Source organism: Exophiala viscosa, assembly GCF_022695815.1.
Source record: "Exophiala viscosa unplaced genomic scaffold EDD37scaffold_13, whole genome shotgun sequence".
Lineage (NCBI taxonomy): Eukaryota > Fungi > Ascomycota > Eurotiomycetes > Chaetothyriales > Herpotrichiellaceae > Exophiala > Exophiala viscosa.
Genome location: NW_026944365.1, coordinates 462,446 through 485,938, shown reverse-complemented (window position 1 = coordinate 485,938; position 23,493 = coordinate 462,446). Strand labels below are relative to the sequence as shown.

Genomic DNA, 23,493 nt, shown 5'->3' with positions numbered 1-23,493 from the left:
GCTGTGCAAACTGTGATCCCATCATGGTAACAAGAAAGCTCCGACAGGCCATCATTTGAAGCGACCGTTGAGCTGCCTCCCAGCATAGAGAGGCTCCGAACTGTGGCGGCGTCTTTTTGGAAGCAGCTCTATTTGTGCACGATCGTCCAGGCGGTCATCATTCCCAGGGCCCCAGCCCAGCAGCAGCTTCATCACCTCCTTTCGGGCTTTCATGAAATCCCGTGCGCATGGACCTGACGCCCACCACCGCGGTTTTGCAGCAACCGCAGCAGCCAGAGCATTGACATAGTCTCCAACTTGACCCCGGGCATTGACATCGGCACCATGCTCAATCAAGGTACGCACAAGAAGCAGCCGGCGCCGATAGGATGCTGCTATGAGGGCTGTTCCATATTCACCAGTGCGCGCACAAGCATTGACATCGGCTTCACGGTCCAGTAGCAATTGCACTGTGTCCATCCTGCCGTTGCAACAAGCAGCGATTAGGGCCGTCCCAGTTTCGCCGATGTGCGCTTGAGCATGAATGTCGGCTTGCCAATCGAGCAGGAGGTGCACTATCTCAAAATTGTCCCAATAACAAGCAGCCATCAGGGCCGTCCCGTAATTGCCGCTGCGTGCGTGAGCATTGATGTCAGCTTGCCGGCTGAGAAGGAAGTGCACTATCTCAGAATTCAAAGTCAAATTGTCAGGGAGTCGAGCACAGGCAGCTATCAAAGCTGTCCCATATGCGCCTGACTGTGCATAAGCAGAGATGTCAGCGCCTCTGTCGAGTAGAAACCCTACTGCCGCCGTGTCTGCTGTATAGCAAGCAGCTATCAAGGCTGTCCCCCATTCTCCGGCCTCAGCTTGCAAATTGGGATCAGCGCCATGATCCAACAATTGTTGTACAATCGTTGAATGTTCGGCCCAAGACGCAGCTATCAATGCTGTGCCAAATGTTCCACTGGACGGTCTGGCATCAACATCAGCGCCCTCATCCAGGAAGAGTTGCACGATTGGTGTCTGTTTATTGAATGCCGCTGCTATCAGTGCATTCCCGTACATGATGGCGATGGGGTCCCCATCGTTAGGCAAAGTTATGCTCAAATCTATACTGGCGCCGGCAGCCAGCAAGATCTCCACCGCCGTCCCATGACGATGCGATACTGCTGCGATTAGTGGAGACCCATGTTGACCCACTGATTGCAGATTAGGATCAGCGCCATATTGAAGCAACATCTGGAGGACAACGTCTTGACCACGCCCGGCCGCTGCTACTAGCGCTGTTCCCCACAAGGAGTTTGAATTGGCATGGACACCATGCTCTAATAACGTTCTGACGATCTCTGCGTGACCATAGGTGCATGCGTGCCCCAGCGCCTCCTCGCTGCACATCCTGCCGAAATTTGCGTCGTCGCTGTGTGTCAGCAATAGTGACTTCAACACATCGTTGTGACCAAAGAGAGCTGCGAGCTCGAGAGGGTGTGGATTTTGTGAGATCTCACGATCCAATTTTGGTTTCAGAGAATGGCAGAAGATATCATACCAGATACGGAACACATGGCTGCTGGTATCATATAGCCGGGTTTTGGAGTTTATAAGCGCTGGATCCGCTGGCATATGAACATTGGCAAAATGGACTGGCCAGTACTCTGCAGAGTAATGTAAGAAGCCGTACCAGCCGGCCCATATTCTGACATCTTTAGTAAGGTCGTCTTTAGCTGATCCAGATTCGGAGAGGCCATTCTTTTTATGAAGGATTGTATCCCAATCGACCTCTTGAATTGGGAGGAAATTAACACAAATACAGCCCATGGAGGCTTCGGTCCCGATCACACTGAAACTGCCTCTCCATTTGATGCCAGTACCGACCGGCTCTGCGTCTGACATCAGAAACTCTTTAGCTGTCTGATGTATCAAATATATCTTCGAGTGACTGATGAACACAAATAGCCCACACCAGTCGCGGATATTCTTTTCCAGACGGACGGTGTCGATATGGACATCATGCCAAGACACGACCTGCCTTGCAATGGCCACACCCAGGGCTGTCGACATCTCTTCCACCGTTAGAGCCCGTCGTGCGCCGACCACGATTTGAGAGATTTTCTTGACCGTACCTTGCTGATCTTTTCCCACCCGGCCTAAGATCTTTTCGTAAGCATCCTCGACACTCACAGGTAGCGTCTTGATCGACTCTTGTGCAGGTCGTGGGCTGTGTTGAAAGGTATGTCGAATACTTTCAAAGGCAAGATGGAGCCATAGATAGGTGCGATGTTCCATAGCAAGGAGTTTGGTCTCCATCTTCTCCCTCGTTTGTGCATCTAGATCGACGTCTTCGGCAAGTTCTGCAACCTGCTGTCTTATGACAAGGTCGAGTTCCTGTCGAAGTGTATCATTTTCTTCCTCACCCCGCAACCTCATACTCGGTAGTCCCGATGGCAAAGGCTGGAAGTGACGCGCGGCGCTGCTGTAGGGACGGCTCGTGACCAGGAACCTCAAGCTCCCCGGCCTCACGGCTTCTTGTGCATTTTGGTAGAACCTGCACAAGCCGTGGATGAGTTCCGCTTGGTCACTTTCGCAGCACTCGTCCAAAGCATCAAAGATACAGGTGATGTCTCCAATGGCTTCATCAGTCGCGGCATTGATCAAGATCTGCCACAACTGGGCCGACTCGAGTTGTAGTTTATCATGGTTTTTGTCCCATGCAGGAATGGCGTGTCTGATCAAATCAGGATGCGCCTCAAAGAGTTGGTGTAACATTGCGCACAACGCAAGGCGTAGCTTGTCTTGCAGATCGTTATTCTTGAAGAAGAAGTAGCAAACTGTATGGCTTTTGGTACTTTTAAACTCGTTGTCGATCAAGGACTTGACCAGTACCGACTTTCCGCAGCCCGGGTCGGCAGAAATCCACAGTAAGTCGTCGTGTGTACTTTGTTGCCATCTCTGAAAGGTGGGATGCCGAAGAGCCCATAAGCAGGTGCCCCGGACTCGGTCTGGGTTGCGATTCTTGTCGGCCTCGTAGGATGAGATTTTGAAAGACCTGTGGCAGGCGCGGTATTTCTCCTCGTCATATCGGACATCGTTAGCTCGATTTTGTTGCCGTGTTTCTTCAAGGATGCCCCGGGTAAGCTCGGTATGGTCCTTCGTCGTCTTGAGGTGGTCGACTAGGGCGCCTTTTCAGAATCCTGGTGTTAGTCAAGTTACCCAAAAATGTCGCTGACTCCAACTCTCATAAAAAGCAAGAGTAGGTTGTGAAGAAAAGAACATACACAGAACCGAAATGGTCCCAGCCACAATTACTCACCCATGACTTGCTGAACAGGCATCTCGTTGTTCGCCAACTCTGACGACACGTAGTATAAGAGTTCCTGGGCAAACGCTGCGGCGGTAGCTGCGGCGTACTTGTGCCATGTATCATTCTTGTGCGAATCGGCATAGTCACAAATGCCCCTGACTACCAAGCAAGGAAAGTTGTTCATCAACCCTGCAGCTTCCATTTCGACGCAAAGAGCATCATATTCTTTGCTAAGAGACTCCCTGAAGCCTGCGTCTTTGACAACCAAGTCTCCCGAGGCAATGATACCGTAGTGGATCTCAGGCTGTGACTATCACGAGACAATCGAGTCAACTTGCCGTTCTCGCACAGATTGCAGTCATCGTCTTGATCATCGGCGCAAGAACAGAAAAGAACATCCTCTTTGGTCCCGGGGTAGCTATAGCCGTTTCTTCTCATTCTGGGATATCGTTGTATCATTCCTGAGAGATATCCGGGTACGCGACCTTCCTGAAGCTCGTGGTCGGCTTTGAGAGAGGCCAGAGCGGTAAGGAGGGCAATTGGAGGCACATTGAGGGTGCCTTTGACCTCAAATCTACCAGGTCGAACCTTGCCCTTGGTATACTGTACTACACCGCCACCCGTGCCCTGAGGCTCGCTCACAACAATATCCCCCAGCCTTATATCATGCCTGGTGGTTGGAATGCCACCTCCGATACCCACCATGAGGGCGAAACGCAAGGCTCTGAACGTTCTCAACATGTTGACTGCCACAGCTGCAGCTGCAGTCGTGCCATCCACACTGACCGGCAAGCATGCAAGAACAACATTGTGTTCATGCACACGACCGAGGCTGTAGCTGTTGCCGTCTTGTGGGTCCTGACCATGTATCATTCTATGCTCTTCATCCAACATGGCCTTGCCTGCCGCCAACTCCTTCGGGAGTGCAAACACCAGTCCAATGTGGTAGTCGTCTCGGCTAAGCGCAGCCACGTGCGACGGACTCGATCGTGGGCTGGCCGACATCTTGCGCGTCGAAAGGAGATATCAGGCCCAGCTTCAAAAGCATGGCGGCAATGTTGGACTAATTACAGGTGATACGCTGCAGTCATCTTGATCGGCCAGCTCTGTGCCTGGGCATGCCTTGACTGAGACTAGAAGGAAACATGATGAATGACAGAGGTTGGTGGAAGGCATCAATCAGGCTGAAAATGTTCTGGCCAAACGCATTCGGATGCTAGGCGCAGCAGACTTGTCCGGCCTCTAGCTCTAGCGAGCCAATCAAGGCAACTCGAAAACATCCTGAACAAGCGTGTAGTTGCTGCTGCCGGAGACGAGATTCTTTTTGCATAATCTGGCACTCCTGAGTAACAGTTCTTGGAAAGCAAAAGCATACCCAGGTACTCTTTCACGGATGGCACTATCCATTAGGCGAAGGTAACTCGCCGAAGGCCATATGAGACACAGGGGACAATATACTCGATGCCATGGTCGACAGCGCTAAGCACGAGACGCAAAACAAGCCGGAAGATGATTCGGAACTCTGATCTCAGTGTTAAACGACTGATACTGTTTTGTTTGATCAAGTGATGTTGTCATAAGAGTGCTCGGCTATCGGGCGCCCTAAGTAACTTAATCTCACCCACTCCGTCAACTCCGACCCGTGCGGGAGCTTTATTTTTCGAGGACTCTCCAGACCTCCTACGGTGAGACATTATATCACGAAAGCGTCCAGTTCCCACCCCAGACATTCCCACCCAATGCCTTCTCCAATCCACCAATGAACAAGCTCTTGCTCGTGGCATTGTAAGTACTATTCGCCACGACATCTCCATTGATCATAACGACATTACTCGGCGGCGCCTGCGTCACGCCGAGAATCGTGATATTCGCCAAAGGCAAGTCAAGACCGGTATATGATCCGGACACAGTGACATTCAGCGATCCCATGGCCGCGGACATGGTGACCAGCTTGGTGGCATTGGGCTGCACCGACTCACCGTCATCAAGGTACAACGACCCGGTAGCCGTACCATTGACGCCGGGTGCCACAATGATAGACCACGACGTGTTTCTTGCATCGCGGGTGGTCATAGCCATCTGCTGAGTGGCCAAAATCGCCCCTCCGCGAATGTAAACGGGGATATGGCTCAGCGGAGCAGCGATGGTGGTGTTCTTGCTCGACGGCACGCTGACGGGCGTCTTGTTGTACCAGTCGTAATAGACGTCCGTCTTCTCAACGAGACCTGGGAAGACGCCATCGACGGAAGTGGCGCCCTGTGTGAGCACTGGAGTGACGAGGATCGACGGGCCGAGGAAGAATTGTCGATCAGCGTCGGCGAGCGATGGGTCGTTGGGGAATTCCCATGCAAGAGCACGCATGACGGTGTCACCAGAGGTATGTGCGTTGTAGAACAGTGTGTAGATATATGGCAGAAGCTGGAAGCGCACGTTCATGGCCGTCTTAGTGGCATCGATGACGCTGCTCCAGACATAGGCCTCTTGTGAGTTCGCTGAGAGGACGTTGTGGTTGCGGTAGAAGGGGAAGAATGCACTCAATTGCATCCAGCGGTTGCACAACTCCTCATCGCTGTTGCTGTTGAAACCACAAGTGTCCACGCCGAACATTGGTATTCCGAACAGGCTGAAGCTCAAGGCCTGAGGGATGGAGAAGTACATGTAGTAGAACTTCGAAGCATTGTCTCCACCCCAGTGTCCAGCAACAGTGCCAGAGCCTGGGAACGTCGAGCGGCCAATGATGAATGGCCGAAGGCCTGGCTTTGCAGCTGCAAGAGCTGCATAGGTTGCTTGCAGAATCTGGTGACCAAAGAGGTTGTGGACATCATATTCCTGAATTCCATTATGGTGCGTAGCATTTGGTGCCACGGCATGGACAGCCAAGTCACCCTGAACGTTGTTGATGACATATGGAGGGTGGTTTACGTTGCGTGATCCCGGCGTAGGCGTCGTGCGGAGGTAGCTGGTGGAGGTGCTGGATGTGGTCCCAGCTGCGGTGTTGGTGGCAGTCGACGTAGCGTCAGCCTGCGCCATCGATGCAGAGGAGGCAGAAGCCGCTTCTGTGGCGTTGGTGATGTTGAATCCTTCTGGATAATCGTAGATGACGTCTCCTGGCTCACCAGGTAGGAGGAACCCAGGATGAACAGGATTCAGAGATAGATTGTAAGTACCACAGCTGCCTACGCAGAATGAAGAAACTTCGCTCATATCGATCCAGGCGCCGTCGATGGGTAGCTTTTGGATCCAGGCGGCCATTTCGTTCTTCCACCATGTTTGAGCGGAAGCGGCGAGCCAGTCTGGGAAGACGGTATATCCAGGCCAGACTTCACCAATATACAACGAGCCATCCGGGTTGAGCAGAAATGAGTTGGTTTGATTTCCAGAATTAAAAACGGAATATGCATCGCTCGCATTAGCAGGATTGGGAATATAGATAGCGCTGTCGATGATGGGAACATAGTGCTGACCATTGCTGTGGAGTCGATTCAGAAAGGCAGTGCCGTCAGAATAATTGAAACGAATAGGGTCGTTGTCGAAGTCGCGGTACTGGAACATATAGTCGATATCGTTCCAGATGGTCTCCAGCGGGATCTCGAATTTGGCATAGTTATTCACCACGTTTTCTGTAACAGTCCAATTCTCATAACCCCATCGGCATTGATGGAAGCCGAAGCCCCAGTAGTTTTGAAGGGCCGGCTTTCCAATAACGTCAAGATATTGATGGGTAACGTCCGTTTGGGCAGGCCCAGAGAAGAAGTACAAATCGATGCTGCCACCCAGAGTCCTCCACGTGACATTTGTAGGTCGCATCAGGATTTCCATACCATGAGCATTGCGGAAGTAAATTCCATGAGACGAAGAGGTGTAGTTCCCAGTAGCATTTGTGGTGTCCAGCGGTTGAGTAACCGGTGTTGAGCTGTTGCCATTGCCAACCTCGAAATACTTGGTCTGCAAGTAGAATGGATGACTACCGTAGATGTTGTAATCTATCGGATCACCACTGTCGGCAGCGTAGATCGTCCGCGTGAGGTTGTTTCCCAATCTGAGGCCATGGATGACCTCTCCAAGCCCATACAGATTGTAGTTCTCCTCCTGCTGGGTTACCAGCTCAATAAACTGGCTCTCAAAGACTAGCTTGGTCCCAGTGGTGGAGAAAAGGACATCGCCTGTGCTGTTTCGAGTCACATTGAACCCGAAACCGGTCTTCACCGAGTTGGACCAGGAGAATGTGAGATCACTGGTGGTCATTTGCCCATTTTCCTGGCTTGGGGCAGGCACATAGTCCGTCGAGAGGAGATACCAGCTTTGATTTTGAGAAGCAATATTCGAAGGCCGAATGTTGATGTGCAGGCGGGAGTCGGTCTGATACTCGACTGTCAAGTTCAGATCATGAATGTCCGTACCATACGCATTGCAAGCAGTTCCCGCCAACGTCAGATGCGCCGTCAAACCAGTCGAAGAGGTCTTGACACTGCTCGCATTGTAGCCCGGACATGCAATCTGGGCGTTGATAGCTGTTGGGTCGAAAACATTCGGCAGAAGAAGCGCTCCTTCGTCGGCAGCTGCAGGCACAGTAAACTGAGCAGCGAACGTTGTGGTCGTGGCATTGCCGGAACCCGCTGTTGTCGTCTGAGCCGCGGCAAGGCAGGGTACAAGCAGCAGACTCGATAGTAGAGCATTTGCCTTCATCTTGAGACCGCCGGCTGGATGAAGATGCTCGGCAATTATCGGCCGCTGAGGTGAAGGATCGAGACTGAGGTAAAAAGGCAATGAGACACCTCTGGAGCGACTCTGCAGGGACGGGCGTGCATGGGATTTAAAAGCAATCAAGCATGAACAATTGTCCACTCACCATAACGACACTAGCAGCTCTCTACGGATCATGTAACCGCTTGCCAGAAAAAGCACGAGAGAGCAAAAGCCGATTGTGGCTGCCCTCAGGTAGCAACGGGCGAGCATGGTGGGTAGTCCGTGGTTCGCTCAGGTACGAAGCTGTATGTAACCTTCAATTGAAAAAGAGCCGGCCGGTAGTCCACTGCAGCCGATCGTACACCTGTTTGGGCAGCTTCAAGCCCATTCATGGCGGGGTTGTATGCAGTTTCGCCGGCTGATGAGGAGGACCCTGGAGAGTGGGCATAGGCTTGTCGAATGAGTGAGGTGGTAGAAGAGAAAAAGAGGAGTAATCCGGTCAAATCTTTGCCGTGAGCGTGATCACTGATTTGCGGGGAATGTGGAAAACCTGGGTCGATGGATATGACAGGTACTTTTTACATTGACGGCATTACCGCGTCCTTTGTAAGTCCTTGGGCCAATATTTGCAACTGGAGCATGTGCTGATCTGCAGTCGATATAAGCATTCAACGACACCGAGCAAGTGGCCTTATCAACTGAGATGACCACTGGCATCACCACCAGAGTACGAGGTGTACTCATACTGATTTGAAGGGAGCACGAAAACTCCTCCGCAAAAGCTTTGACCCTGACGACCTGTGGAATGACGCAACGATGCCAGAACAGTCGATCTGCAGTACAAGTTTTACATTAGGGAAGAGGAGTTGGGTACAAATCATACCAAGTAACACCGAGCAATATCCCGAACGTTGCTGCTCTCCATCCATTGCCTCAATGTAATACCGAAAGAAGAACTGGGAAGTAAGGGCAACGTCATGCTTCTCAATAATTCTTCTTTGTTCTCACAGCAAGAAGTGCTATGCTATGTAAGGGGGTATCCATGGCGTCCTTCGCAAAGCTAGCCTGTCTTCACCCTCTCAACAGAATATCAATGCCATGCTAGAATGTATGCCGTCCCGAGCACTCCCAAAAATCGTTCTCTGCACAGGGAAAAAGGACAAATGGCTGAATGTACCCATCCACAGGATTCCCGGCTCAGGCAAAAATCCATGCCCGTCAACAATCAATTAATCATTACAAGAAACCTCTATTCACTCCAATCATGACTGAGAAAGAGATTTTTCGACCAAAACAATGGTCCTCGATTGACCAGTACTCTTGTTCATCATAGCGAAATTACCCGTCTGTTGGGGTCCGTCGCCGACGAAAGAAATCCTGGACTTTCTTCACCGCTCCTGACCGACCGCCATGGTGGCTTGGCCCCTGATCATAGCCGTACGCATCGTTAAATTTGCGATTGTTCTTGACCAGCACTCCCCTTTTTTCTCGTCCTTGCTGCATCGAAGGTCGACTGTCGCTAGCCTCGGGATATTGGGACATGATATGTGCCATTGGCTCACTTTGTTGACGCTGATGTGGCACGCGGCTTTGATCTTGCGGAGAATACACACCTGTTCCACCATAGACATCGTTGGTAGCCTGTGTTGTCACCGCTCGCTGCGGCTGGTATTGTGACTGCGGTGGTCGTGAGAAGCTGTTGTGACTATTCGGACGCGATCCGTCAAACTGCCCATCATTGTTAGACATTTGCCCACTTGGATAGGCCTGACCAGTGGTTGGACGACTGGAGCTGGACGAGGCATATCGTTCCGTCTGGGGAGTTCCAGGTTTGGATGAATTCTCCTCCTTGGAGCCTCCCAACAGACCTTTCAACGACATTGAATTAAGAAGTGAAAATCGTCGTACCTCCTTTCCTGTCTGCCCTGGATTCTCCAGATCCGTGCTTCTCTTCTTGCCCAAGCCAAACGAGAATGATCGTTTGGAATCCGTTGACATACGAGGTTGCGCCTCGGCCGGATAGTCTTTCATACTGGTCGGAGGATATTTTCGTCCATTTTTCTGTCGCTCAGCATCTTTCTTTACCACGGAGTTGGATCGGCCAAAGAGACGTTCTCCAAGCCCACTCAATGTACTTGATCGTCTATGGTGTGCCGTCTTCTGCGGCTGTTGTTGTTCACTTGGTGGCGGCATGGGTGTCGTCATTGGCTGTCCGATCGAGTTCTGAGCACCGGATTGGGGCAGTGGCCCTGAAATATTATAGCCTCGAGAAGGCTTGGTTGGTTGTGTGACACGGCCCTGCGCATTGGTCGTAGCAACGGTTGGCGCAACTGGTTGACCATATGAGCCACGCGATGGCAGTCGTACGTCAGATCTGGTATTCGCAGGTGCCCCTGTCGAAGTTATGGAGCCTTGTGTGCTTGGTCGGGTCGTGTACTGTCCTCCCTGTCCAACATTCGGCGCGGAGCCAAGTGCAGTGGTGGAATCAGACACCGATCTCGGAATGTCTCGAGCCGGTCGAACTGGTGGTGGCATTCGTTCGGTTGTCTGAGGTCTTCTCTGCATAGCCTCGACCGGAGGATCTTGCGGTAGAGGTTTCGTTCTGGACGAAGACTGGGTGGCCGTTGGAGCTGACTTGTCCTCGTCGATTCGAGTGCGGCTTCTCGATGCAGCTGCGGTGGCAGAAGGCTGAACCCGAGTTGTATGTGTTGTTGGTGGAACATATTCTGGCTGAAGGGTATGACGAGCGGTTTTATCGCGTCGCGAACCTGTCGAACCCTCTTCAACCTCCGGTAGAAGGCCTTCTTGGGCTCGGCCAAGGGCGCCTGGAGAGGTCGCTGTGGGCCGCGACGGTCCTTCTCGTACAGAGGCACTTCTATGCATTGGCGGAGGTTCATCTTCTGTAGAAAGTCAGCAAAAGCCTTCCAATGGTGTGGGAGCGATTTACCAGATGGGACGGTGGCATGCGCAATATCCGCCACGTTGGTGGTACTACTTGTGATATGAGATACCACATGATGATACTCACTCAGCCAGCTGTGACGGGCCACCTCGAAAAGATCGGCGCGTTTTCGTGGATCCGGCACCAATATGCGCCGTAACAGATCCCGGGCATGTGGTGTGACATATTCTGGGAACGTCAAGGGGGTCGTCGTGATGTATTTGTAGAGCAGGTTGATGTTGTCACCCTCGGGATTGGAAGGGTCGTCGTCAAACGGCAGGTATCCGGCCAACATGGCATACTGTAATTGTTTGTTAGTCCAGCGCGACTATACCGTGAAGGGATCGCACTCACCAAAATGACACCACAGCTCCACACGTCGACCTTCTTGCCTGTGTACAAAGAATCACTGACCACCAACTCGGGTGCGGCATAGCAGGGACTGCCGCAGCTAGTCTGCATCAAATCTCCTCTTCTCATCCCTCGGGCATCCAGACGGTCGAGCTTGAACTTTCTAACAAACTCTTTGTTGCTTAGGTTGTAGACGATCTCATCGGAGAGTTCATCGCCAGGGTCAAAGGTGTTGGCAAAACCGAAATCCGTGATGATGATATTACGGTTCTGATCCAGAAGCAGGTTTTCCAACTTCAGGTCTCGGTGGACGATACCTTTCTTGTGTAGATAACCGACGCCGGAAATGAGTTGGGCAAACAGTCTCCGTGCCGCTGGGTCCTTCAAGTATCGATGGTTAAGGATGTAGTCAAAGAGTTCACCGCCCGAGGCATACTCCAAAATGATACCAATATGTCGTTCAGTCTCGACCATTTCGTGAAGTCTGACAATGTTTGGGTGGGCCAGTTCGCGCAGGATGGAAATCTCTCGGTAGATTTTGGGCAGACGCGTAGGATTCGACGCGACGCTTTCTCTCCTGATGAGCTTGATAGCCACCTGTGTGCTTCCATCCTTCTTCCACCCCAATTTGACTTTGCCGAATTCTCCTTCGCCGAGAGTCTGCCCAAGCATGTACTCTCCGAATTGGATCTCTTTCCGGCGTGATTTGGAGTAATCTTGCCGACGGGCTGGTCCCGGAGCGGGCAATAGGTCATCATTGTCCTCAGGGACACTGCTGGCGCCTGTGCCGCCTGTGCCGACAGGGTCGGGCTGTGCCTCAGCAACCCGTTCTTGAGCTCTCTCAACGTCTTCTTGTGGATCGGAAACAACAACCCTGTTGATTACCTCACTATACTCACGCACTAGAGGCGCATGTGTCGGGGCTGGAAGCATGGTAGCTTCAGATCGGCTGGCTGCGGGTGAATTGTGTTGACTTCGTTCTCTTGTGCTTGTGGCTCGCTGTGGACCATCAGGACTGGAAGGACCTTTTCTTCGGTTGCGTGCAGCAGATGCGGCGGCGGTAGCTGTATCATCCCGCGGTCTTTCTCGCACCTCCTCATTGTAATCTCCGACGCGATTATGAACTCGACCGGTGTGAGAATCAGGAATGTGTTGTCTGGCCTGTCTGCTCGAACCTACGGCATGGTGGGGAGAGCCCTGTTGCTGCGATGATGTTCTAGGAGGCGGTATGGGCCCGCCCTCATATTGGCCGTGACCGGCGGACTGATGACGGGTGTGATAAGGTAAAGTTGTAACGTGGTCGTGGTATGATGAGGCAGGGATGGAACTCTCTTCCTGCTGTGAGGTGGACCTTAGGGCATCGTTCTGATTTGGGGACGGATAATACTATAGATCGGCAGAAATTAGCATGGTCCTTGGCTCGAAGCAAGGCAAGTCTCGAGTGCCAGATCAACGTACCGGTTGATTCGTGTAGTAGCCCTCGGGATCCATATTCTGCTGATCATCGTAGTGGTGACTGCCAGAGGGGGAATATGTGGCAGAAGTTGGGATATGCTCCCGATATTGTCCAGCCGTCTGCATCGTGTCCATGGATATTCCTGTAGTACACCGTTTCACCCACAGGTCCTGACACTGTTCAGTCGAACCCCCACGAGTGACGGTGCAGGAGGGTTATTGGTCCCGGTAAGGTTGATGGAGGGAGCGCGGCAATGGCTGTAGTCATAACATGTGTTAGTGGTATGCGGGATGAACTTAGTGGTGAATCATCTTTACCAACACGTTATCCGACTTCATCCAGGATCGCAAATGTTATTCTTTGCTTGGTGGTGTCACAGATAGTATTCCACCACGTGTTGCGCGGCGACCTGGCCTCAAAGATGAGGTGTGTGAAGGGGGCTTTGCGTCCAAATGGTGTCTTCTGAAGAAATTCGGGAACGGCTGAACAGACGCCGTACCAGCGACGACTGTAGGGAATTGTCCTTGATGAGGCTGTGAGATATGTGCAGCCAAGGCCAATCATCAACAAATACGGATCGACGTCAGGTGTTTAAGAGGACGGATTAAGAGGATCGCGATCATCGCGGCAGGGTCGAGGACAGGCAGGAGAGGCTGTGTTGACTGGCCAGCAGTATGATATGACGAGAAGCAGATGGGAGAAGTAATGGGTATCTAGGTAGTTGTGAAGCGAGTTGACAGTGCGGCGCCGGATGTCGGTAAGTTGAAGTGTAGGTATTGCAGGTGGTGTTGTGTGTTTGGTTTACAGTAAGGTTAGGCAAGTCGGTGAACAAGATACGAGTAGACAAGGCCAGCGCAGCAGCAGCAGCAGCAGACACGGGCGCAGGTAGGCGGACCACAAGCACAAGTGTGTTTTCCTTTGGGGCTTAAAACCAAACCCACTCTCACCTAACTAGCTTGTTAGAACTTAGGTCTATAACAAAAGCCACGCTAAAATGGAATTACTAGTCAAATCAAGCCACATTGGAACCATGTCAAGGTATTCAAACTATTGCCAGTCCATCTCGTCACCATTATATCTCTGCTACAATTGACAACAAGGATGCTCTGATATACGTACACTCCAACGATGCCAATGATTTGACCGTCTCTTTGCTGACTTTATGTGGTTCTCCAAGCAATGGCCACCGTCTTTGCGCTTGGGCTTCTCCCATTGCGCGCCCAAACTTCCCCAGTTTTTATAGGCACGCGTCGAGTAAATAGGGGCCCAATCTCATCTCCACCTTCTTCCAACTACTTTTTCAATCATTTATCTCTGGGAGTTGTGATTGGGATGGTCGACATTATGTTGCAAAAGAAAGACTCGAATAGAAAATTGATCACAAAGGTACGGATACTCATCACCGGATCTGGCTGACGCGCAGTGAAACGAAGACACAATCAATATCATGGCGTGCCGCTTAGCGAGATTTCGGATTTTAATCTGCTTCCCTGCAGTGCTGAAACGCCTCACAGACGCGACCAAGGATGCCTGTTGGCGTTGAACGTGCATCTCAATCATCAAATCAGATTCCTTCCCGCTCGGGAAGTTCACGGGTGATTCGCTTGCTTCAGAGGTCACCTCTTTTTTAGAAAAACTCTGGCGGTCAGCTTTCTGGCCCTGATGGTTCTCAGTATTGGGTCAAATGGTCGCTGCGATGCATCTCTGACAAGCTGTCAAGTCTCAGACTATCAATTCTGAAGCGGCCAGAACAGAGTTCTAGCCCGTGGTGTGCCTACTCTGTACAAATGATGCTGCTGAACAGTCTCTCCACTCGTTTCCTTGATCGCCACGATGGATCCTGGAGAACCAGCTGATCGACGCATGTGAAAGCTCGGGCAATTCGTCCCCTCACAGAGATCTGCAAACTGTTTGCTGTGCATGAGCCGCAATCTTGCCCATGCGGCGGGACATTCAATTCGGGCAAAAAGGACAACATATCCCAGGCATATATCATGGGTGTGTTCGCGCATGTTGTTGCTGTGACTCCTTTCTCTCCATCAAAATAACCTGATATCTACCTGGTAGCGCAAACAATCCAGATTATCGAGGAATCCTGTCCACCCTGGCAGCCCTGTAGCTGGTTTCAGCCACTGCCGACCGGCAGATGTCATGCAGGTAATGACACTGACCAAACCACAATGAGAGTTGGGAGCACTGAGGCTTGCGATTACGACCTTCGGCTGCACAGTTGCGCATCACCGTCTAAATGATCAATGCGTTGTTTCATCGTAGCTTCGTTACGAGTCATCGGCTATGTGTTCCAGAACGATTGTATCGGCTGGAAATCTTCAACGTCCGAGCGTCCATTTCGAAACAAGAGGCCTTCCTCCCATAATGATCATGCAAGCATCGGAGTCCCTCATCGTTTCTCCCTGACGTTTTGCCCTTGCAAAGTCGAACCCAGTGGCTCGCCAACTCCAGAATACGCTGGTGGTGCATTGGCAGTGTTACCATAATTTTCGACGCCATAGCCTGGGGTGCTCACTCCAGCTTGAGAGGCACCTCCATAGACATTCGAAGAATGATGGTCGTTTTGCTTCGAGTCAGGAGGATAGGCCTCGGCCGGAATCACTCCACCATCGCCTGAGCCCACAATCAGCTGTTGGCCGTTGGGCATCTTTCCCACAACCATTCCCTTGGCCACAGATTTGATTACTGCTCGCCTTGATACTCCCATGGCGTCAATATAAACCAAGCCGACGTTCTTGACACCACCAGCGAGCCCTTGTACGACTGTACCAGCCTCCGGGCCGTACTTGTGACCAACCACGTTCGTTGCTGCTACCGAACTAGACGCCAATAGATTGCGCCCGGCTTGGTCAATGCCATCGGCGATAGTCGAGAAGGCGATCATGGATTTGTTCAGTAGTCCAGGTTTGTAATCTTTGCCCGCTTCCTTTTTGCCCTTCTCACCCTTGCCAGCCATGCGGGCGCCGAAATTCTGAGCATATTTGCCTAGTTGGCCAACCGTTTTCGCGCTTACGCCAACAGCGCCTTGTGTAAAAGAGTGTATCTGGCGGATGCGGGCGTGGGTTGCAGGAGAGAAGGTCATGGGTTTAGGATTCGGCTGCGATTTCTGCTGGAACGCATTGGCACCAGAAGACATCTTTTCAGCCAGATAATTCGAGCTTGTCACTATGAGTCTGGATGCGGTCGCCGACGATTGCACAATGGTCGACTTCGCATAAGCGGGATGTCTTGTTATCGCCAGAAATTCTTCAGAGACGTTATCAACCCGAATCTGGTTACCTTGGCCTTCAGCCGGTAGCTGAATTTGAACTGGCCCTGTACAATTCGTCAACGAATGTCCATGGAGGTTTGGGTCGGTTATACATACTTTTGGAGCCAGGTGTGACGGACGACGCCTCAACTAAGTCATAGGTATTCCCAAGTTCTCCGATCACGCTACCATTCTCCTCATCGATGAGCACGATCTGACCATGCTGAGGAGGATGCTCTTTTCCAGGTGCTGTAGAACTGATATAGCCCTCTCCTGGTCGATAATCCTGAGGGTTATACCGTTCAACACCTTGAGAGGCACCATGTGCACGTTCGAGGAAGGCTGTACATTGAGCAAGAATGGTCTCGAAAGTGTCTACCTCCTCTTGCGTTACCTTCCCTAGACCGGTACCGACTGAAGGGAATTGAATGCGAATGAAAGCCCCAGCGTCAGGACCCAGATCCCATCGCGGAATGAGGTAACTGCTTGGTGGCTTGTGGAATATTTGGGTGGTCGCAGGCAAGGGTAGATCGAGCTCGGGAGGGAGGTGAAGGTGAAGGTAGAAGTCTTCCTCAGGCGCTGCGCTGCTGGGCTCGGTGCTGGAAAGGTCTGCGAAGGGCGACGAAGTAGGGACCATCAATAGCGATAGAGTCTGTGGTCCAGAAGTAGTAATCTGATGCTCTTCTCCATCTTGTACAGCAAAAGCCGAGATGTTGTTGACACTGTACAAAACATGGGGTTCAGAGTGTCCTGCCGACATGATTGCTAGTATGGTAGACTCTGGTGCGAGTTGCTGCTTGGGAGAAAAACACAGCAGGAGTCTGGAGGAAATTGGTCAACAGAGAGAATCATATCTTGGGCGCCTACCATCAGGTCTAATATGAGGCTGCACTTGCAGTAGGCAGGCTTGGAATCCCTCAATGTCTGGGCATTGTCTTGTCTCCAGTCAATCATCATCATCGCAGTGTCGAAAACTGGGCGGTTATCCCCCAAAGACGTCACACATTGTGGCGGTGCTGCAGCCACAGATCGTCACTCACAACCAGAACATCGAATCTCTCAAGACCTGCATGCTGGTCGCCAAGTGCTTTTGAGCAGGAAGAGGATTTCTTGCTTTGCTTGCAAGGCAGGCGTGAAGTTCACCTTCTCCGATACCAAACCGTCCGTCAGGAATGATGAATACAAGCTCCTACCAGCCGGAAGACTCAGCGCACTCAAGTCCATCGATAGTCTCGCGTGGGCATGTGAAGCATTGATAGCAGACAGTCTCCGGAGTTCAATGTCCCAAAAGACCTAGGTAGGTGGGAAGATTGCACAGTCACGGACGGAATTTGAAAGCCAGAACTGCAGGTCAAGACGTGAAGCGACATCCCGATAGCGAGCAACGAAGACGGCATTGTACCTGCTTCTCAATGTGCTCAAACATTCGGATCCGATACACATTTATTGTCTCCCCAATCAGGCCGAATAAATATGAGAGTTTCGGGAATCTGGAGGGCATCCGAGCTAATCCCGGTGCCCCCAGAGATTCTGAATGGGCGCTTCTCAAGGGACCATGGAAGCCTAGGGTTGCTTAAGCCGCCTTTAACCGGGAGCCGAGGGACAACCAGAAAGTCAAAAGCTCGTGAAGGGTCATCAATATGCCACTCCGATCCATCATCTACTCACACATAAAGTGTCTCTCTCGACCTCCACGTATCTTATGAGATTTTGCTGAGTTTGACATCTACGAAATCACGTTATATACACAATGGCTTCTGTATGCAGGTCATTGCGGCCAGTCGCCAAAGCCTCAGCATCCCTTGCTCCCCGCAGTCCAGCCACGAGGTTACTCCCACGAAGGACTTTGGAACCGTAAGATTGCCACCACTGATATGTCTCTCCATAACTTACATGTTGCTAGCAAACGCGCATTCGTCACCACTTCAAGACGGCGCTATCCCGAACCCTACATGCCTGACGATGTCGACACCGACTCTCTTTCGCCAACTCCAATCACTCACTTCTCCGAGACCGAGAGGATGCTGGCAGAGTCGGTAGAAAGATGGGCCAACGAAGAGCTTATGCCCAAAGTCCGCGATATGGACGAGGCGGAGAAGATGGATCCTGCAGTGATTGAACAGATGTTTGAGCAAGGTCTGATGGGCTTCGAAATCCCAGAGGAATATGGGGGAGCCGGAATGAACTTTACATCGGCTATTGTTGGCATTGAGGAACTCGCCAGAGTTGACCCTTCAGTTTCCGTTATGTGCGATGTACACAACACTCTGGTGGTGACTGCCGTCCTCAAGTATGGCAGTGAGAAGTTCAAGAAAGAGTGGCTTCCGAAGCTGGCCACAAACACAGTGGGCTCCTTCTGTCTGTCTGAACCTGTATCAGGGTCCGACGCCTTTGCCCTGAAAACGAAGGCGGAAAAGACAGAACACGGGTACAAGGTAAGGCTAGGTCATGTACGGATGATCCAGAACGTCGGCTCACACAAGCATAGATCAACGGCTCGAAGATGTGGATCACGAACTCATTAGAGGCCGATTTCTTCTTAGTCTTTGCCAATCTCAACCCCGATGCCGGCTATAAAGGTATCACGGCTTTCGTTGTCACTAAGGATATGAAAGGCTTCAGCATTGCGAAGAAGGAGAAAAAGCTGGGCATCAAGGCCTCTAGCACCTGTGTCGTCAACTTTGACGACGTGGAAATCCCTGCAGAAAACCTTCTGGGTAAGGAAGGCCAAGGCTACAAATACGCCATTGGACTTCTCAACGAGGGACGGATAGGTATTGGCGCGCAGATGACTGGTCTGGCTCTCGGAGCTTGGGAGAACGCTGCGAAGTATGTTTGGAATGACCGCAAGCAATTCGGCAAGCTGGTGGGTGAATTTCAGGGCATGCAGCATCAGCTTGCTCAAGCATATACGGAAATCGCTGCAGCTCGTGGGCTCGTATACAATGCTGCCAGGAAGAAGGAGGCCGGCGAGGATTTCGTCACTGATGCTGCAATGGCGAAGCTGTACGCTAGTCAAGTAGCAGGTAAGGTCAGCTCTTTAGCGGTCGAGTGGATGGGTGGTATGGGCTTTGTTCGAGATGGTATCGCTGAAAAGATGTATCGCGACAGCAAGATTGGAGCCATCTATGAGGGCACGAGCAATATCCAACTCACGACGATAGCCAAGGCACTGCAGAAGAAGTATACGCAGTGAGGGAAGAAAACTTGAAGCCAGGAGATGTTTCCAGGTTTATATCTGAGCGAGGTGTCGGGTTGATTCATTTCATGGGTTATCATCGTGGCACCGAGTTGAACATGAATGCCTGTACCATCAGTCATAGAACGGTATTGCAGAATAAGAACGTGAATGCTCGATGCTCTAGCTGTTTTACACAGAAAAGACATCTGCTTACATAATCTGGATTTCCAACCATCAGTGTCCACCACAACATCCTTTATAAATGCCAATAGATCTTAGCCCTACTCCATACTATCTGTCCTGCCTTTTATCTCCTAATAACCAAGCTCCGTCACTCTTATGCTTGACAGCAAGACATATAATTACTTTGCCTGAGCAAATACTAAGCAGCACTTGGGTTTGGTTTGACATACCGGACGTTCCGAAGACATAATGTCCGCCATGGCAATGGACGTAGACGGCTCGGACATACCCAAAGCGCCTCAAGCTTGTGTGGCCTGCCGAAAGGCGAAGCGAAAATGTTCGAAAGACTTGCCTAGCTGCGCTCTCTGCAGCCGCATGTCTCGAGCATGCGACTATTCCGAGACCACCCAGAGCCCCAACGCCGACGACTTCGCCGTCATGAGACAGAAAATTGCTGATCTGGAGGCGCGGCTTGAAGGTCGACGGTCTGACCTTGGGTGGCACGAGCCAATCAAGTCCATCAGCAGGAGGCCGTCGTCGAGCCTCGAATCGGGCTTCACGAATGATACTGCTTCGACATTCCCCACAGCTTTCTTTCTCGATGCCCAGTTATTCACAGAAAGCCGAATGACCGTCGTCAAACCATCGCTCCCTGTTCCTCCAGAGGTTTTGGCTACATTGGGTACCTCAATCCTCGACATCCAGGACGTTGTGGATCGATTCTTTGCCAATATCCACACCTGGCTACCATTTATCTCCAAAAAGCGCATGCAGTTGACCTTGTCAAATCCTGCGATGGAGCTCTCCTTCGATTTTGCTCTGCTCTTACTCTCCATGAAGCTCATTACCCAGGTTCCCAGCAAAGGACTGCAGTGCGTTCGATCACCGCTCTACTTTCTCGCCAAGCGTATGTGTTTCCTAGCAGAATCCAATGCATTGATGTCATTGCAGACTTTGCAGGCCAACGTTCTGGTTGCGGCTTATGAGATCGGCCATGCAATCTATCCAGCGGCATACCTCAGCGCCGGTCACTGTGCCAGATTCGGTCACGTCCTAGGCATCAATGACCGTCGGCATGCTCCGCAGGTGCTGAAAAGGGTCGGCGCCTGGGCAGAGGTGGAAGAACAGAAGCGTACTTGGTGGGCTATCATGCTTTTGGATAGGTACGGACTGGTGATTCCGATCCTCAACGATGACTTACTCTTTCTAGGTACGTCAATCTCGGCACCTATGGTCACCCCCTGGCGACAGATGACCCTGCCAGAGGCGACACTCTCCCAGTAGATGACACTCTGTGGGATGAAGGCGAAATGACTACCAGCGAACCGATATACGTCTCGTCGTCTACTAAAGTCAAGGCGGGACCCTTTGCAAGGACAGCCCAGGCATGCCACTTGCTCGGTAGACTCAATCGTCTGCTGAATGACAACATGAGTGACTCTCCAATGCGCTTCACTGAAGCGATACAACTACACCGCACGTTCCAAGCCTTGACTAACCTATTGCCTGCCGATTTACAACGATCCCCGATGCAGTATGGAACGTCTCTGGCATTGTGTTATGGTGGTCTACTCCACCTCTATGACCCTTTTGCCTGTAGCGAGACTAATCACGGCACGAATTCAGTAGAGGAGACTGAGATGATGACAATTTCTATAGCTGGAATGAAACAAGCCGCCATTGATATACTACAGTTCAGCCAGCTGTTACATGTGGAAATGACGAACAATCCGGCTGCCATAAGCCCACTCATTGGCGACTGTATATATATGGCGGCTGCCACATATGGCTGGCTTGTTCACGAGACGGGATCCAGAGAGTCAGCCGATGCATATCACGCGCTAAGGAGAGTCCTCGAGACCATGAACAACCGCTGGGCTCTCGGCGGCCAATATCTGGCCGTTCTCCAGCGGTCTAAGGAAACTCTGTATCCGGACACACCCCTACTGTAGGAGCAACGAATGTCGGGCGAGAGTAGACTCCGGTGATGGCACAAAACGCCGAGTGACCAACAGGATGGGCTTGCAGACTTCGTTCTCATGCAACAGGCAACTCAAGGTCACCTCTACCGCCGTATCGCCGGCAGTAACAACGGAGACGGTCACTTGCGACTAGTGCACTGCTCCGCCGGACTTGGGGGACACCATGGATCGTTCAGCATGAAGAACTCTGGTTACGATCCGACCTTTGCTCTCCAGCAAATATTGCGCATCGCCACAACAAAGTCACGTCAATATTGACGATTCGTCAGGCAAACGTCCTCGGTAACAGCTAAACCTCTAGAATTCGGATTACAAGAATGGTGTTTCATTGAAATATCTTGCTTGCTATGCTCGATCCAGGCCCAAAAAGAAGCAGTAACCACACCGACCCATCTCATTGCCTTGCCATTACGTTGGTATCGCGATCCCAACTATCGTGGTCGTATTGTTGCAGCAGAACCTCTTCCCAATAGCAGCAGCCATCTCACCTGCCTGCTATACGTGCAGCCATTTCCTCCACGCCATTGGCAGAGAAATGACCGACGAGACCCCTTGCAGTCCTCTGGGCAAATTGTTCGGCGCGAGGGAACATCTCCTGCTCATAAGCTGCGATGGCGTCTGACAAACGCTCAGCCTTGCCACCACAAGCCACTATCGCCTTCGCAAGAGTCAGAGAGTCGGCCAGAGCGAGGTTTACGCCCACCCCTGCGAATGGGGTCATGAGATGAGCTGCGTCTCCCACAAGAGCTAGTCCTGGACGTGAGTCCCATCGCCAGCCGACAGGGAGCATCCACATTTTCCGCGGCACGACTTTGTCATTTGCATCGAGAACAGCTCGCTTCAACTCGGGTGCGCAGTCGGCGAAATATTCGTCAAGGTACTTCTTCTTAGCTTCTTCTGGACAAGACCAGTCAATGCCGCAGGTTTCAAGCCAGTCTTCCGGTTGCCGCACACTGGCATATATCCGGATACTGTTGTTGCCATTCTTTTGAGCCTGGATCGCACGTCCCTCGTCGAACATGAAACAGCTGCCGGCGCCGACAAATTCACTGAGCCACTGGTGCCGTTGCTCGATTTCTGTTGCCCACAGTTCGATCCCAGTGACGCCCGAATAAACTGGTAGTTGATCCGTGAGAGAAGCGCGCACTTTGGACCAGGCACCGTCTGCGCCGACGACGAGATCGAAGCCCTCCTCCACGCTGTCGTGAAAGTGCAGGTCGTGCTTTCCAGCCTTTTCCGGTGACTCCTCCACGGCTATCAGCCTTCTGCCCCAGACCACAGTGTCAGGCTGTAGAGAATTCAGGAGCATATGGCGCAGCGCTGTGCGGTCGATTTCCGGACGGTCGTCGAATTCTTCCGGTCGGTGAATGCCGGATGTGTTCTCGTCGAGGACTACTGTGCCGTCGTACTTGAGAAGTTTCATTGCCTGGCCTTCTGGGCGAGAAAGTCGCTTGAATTCGTCGAAGAGACCAGCTTCTTGCAGAACGAGTTGCCCGCCTCGCTTGTGCAAGTCGACCGTACCGCCTTGATCTCTTTCGCCCGCAGTGTGGTCGAGTTCGAACACAGTACAGGGAATGTTGTTAACCTGGAGAAGTCGGGCCAGGGCTAAGCCTGCCGGCCCTCCGCCAACGATAGCGATGCGAAGGCTGCTCATGATTGTTTATTGGACGCAAGGGAACACTTGTGCTATTGTCTGTGTATAGACCTACCTTTCTGCAGACACCAGATGTAGTCGGGATATTATATATGCCATTCTTCAAGCCATCCGTGTGAGGCTCTTGTTTAACGCTGACACGGGCAGATACGGAGTACGCATACACGTATTACGACCGGACCGTTGCTTGTGCATGTCGCAGCAATCATCTGATTGGAGACTGCGCAATATTGAACAACAATCTCGATGTCGCTAAGTTAGGGTCAAGATGTGAAGCCGGTAGTAGATGTCGTTGATCAATCTCGGTGTTCCACAGCGACAAGATCTCGGTTGGATTAGAAGTGCGGTAGGACCGAGACCGATGGCCTACACTAGCCTCAGAGGGACGGACTTTGGCCCCCAATGATGCCTATTGGGGGTCTGAGCGCCAAATTCCGACCAGGTGTTTAATGATTGGACACTGCGCAGTGTCGGACGCCATCCACAATGGAGTGACCCCTCGGCCTTCCCCAATCCAGGG

General features: G+C 51.8%; 7 protein-coding genes across 7 annotated transcripts; 2 read left to right on the top strand and 5 right to left on the bottom strand.

Moving 5' to 3' along the window:
• Window positions 1–51: 51 nt before the first annotated feature.
• EDD37DRAFT_653974 (putative ankyrin repeat-containing protein) lies at window positions 52–4,282 on the bottom strand (the record flags this gene model as incomplete). The annotated part of the gene is made up of 3 exons (XM_062818635.1): window positions 52–3,155; window positions 3,287–3,587; window positions 3,674–4,282. The coding sequence occupies 3 exons, from the start codon at window positions 4,280–4,282 to the stop codon at window positions 52–54; spliced, it is 4,014 nt and encodes a 1,337-aa protein (XP_062666262.1).
• A 526-nt stretch (window positions 4,283–4,808) lies between these two features.
• On the bottom strand, window positions 4,809–8,389 carry EDD37DRAFT_177138 (alpha-glucosidase). The gene has a single exon (XM_062809921.1). The coding sequence runs from the start codon at window positions 7,961–7,963 to the stop codon at window positions 4,976–4,978; it is 2,988 nt and encodes a 995-aa protein (XP_062666261.1). The 5' UTR covers window positions 7,964–8,389; the 3' UTR covers window positions 4,809–4,975.
• Window positions 8,390–9,301: 912 nt separating this feature from the next.
• On the bottom strand, window positions 9,302–12,836 carry EDD37DRAFT_653972 (protein-serine/threonine kinase; the record flags this gene model as incomplete). The annotated part of the gene is made up of 4 exons (XM_062818634.1): window positions 9,302–10,863; window positions 10,911–11,205; window positions 11,259–12,641; window positions 12,714–12,836. 4 exons carry the CDS (start codon window positions 12,834–12,836, stop codon window positions 9,302–9,304), a joined length of 3,363 nt encoding a protein of 1,120 aa, XP_062666260.1.
• Window positions 12,837–14,917: 2,081 nt separating this feature from the next.
• On the bottom strand, window positions 14,918–16,882 carry EDD37DRAFT_176788 (senescence-associated protein-domain-containing protein). The gene is made up of 2 exons (XM_062809919.1): window positions 16,091–16,882; window positions 14,918–16,038 (listed from the first exon to the last, which is right to left on the bottom strand). The coding sequence occupies exons 1-2, from the start codon at window positions 16,731–16,733 to the stop codon at window positions 15,113–15,115; spliced, it is 1,569 nt and encodes a 522-aa protein (XP_062666259.1). The 5' UTR covers window positions 16,734–16,882; the 3' UTR covers window positions 14,918–15,112.
• A 755-nt stretch (window positions 16,883–17,637) lies between these two features.
• EDD37DRAFT_176942 (acyl-CoA dehydrogenase/oxidase) lies at window positions 17,638–19,400 on the top strand. Its single transcript, XM_062809920.1, has 3 exons — window positions 17,638–17,827; window positions 17,877–18,408; window positions 18,462–19,400. Exons 1-3 carry the CDS (start codon window positions 17,724–17,726, stop codon window positions 19,167–19,169), a joined length of 1,344 nt encoding a protein of 447 aa, XP_062666258.1. The 5' UTR covers window positions 17,638–17,723; the 3' UTR covers window positions 19,170–19,400.
• Window positions 19,401–19,432: 32 nt separating this feature from the next.
• Window positions 19,433–21,546, top strand: EDD37DRAFT_176726 (uncharacterized protein). Its single transcript, XM_062809918.1, has 2 exons — window positions 19,433–20,500; window positions 20,548–21,546. Exons 1-2 carry the CDS (start codon window positions 19,587–19,589, stop codon window positions 21,287–21,289), a joined length of 1,656 nt encoding a protein of 551 aa, XP_062666257.1. The 5' UTR covers window positions 19,433–19,586; the 3' UTR covers window positions 21,290–21,546.
• EDD37DRAFT_176719 (putative monooxygenase) lies at window positions 21,547–23,254 on the bottom strand. Its single transcript, XM_062809917.1, has one exon. The coding sequence runs from the start codon at window positions 22,971–22,973 to the stop codon at window positions 21,804–21,806; it is 1,170 nt and encodes a 389-aa protein (XP_062666256.1). The 5' UTR covers window positions 22,974–23,254; the 3' UTR covers window positions 21,547–21,803.
• Window positions 23,255–23,493: the final 239 nt, after the last annotated feature.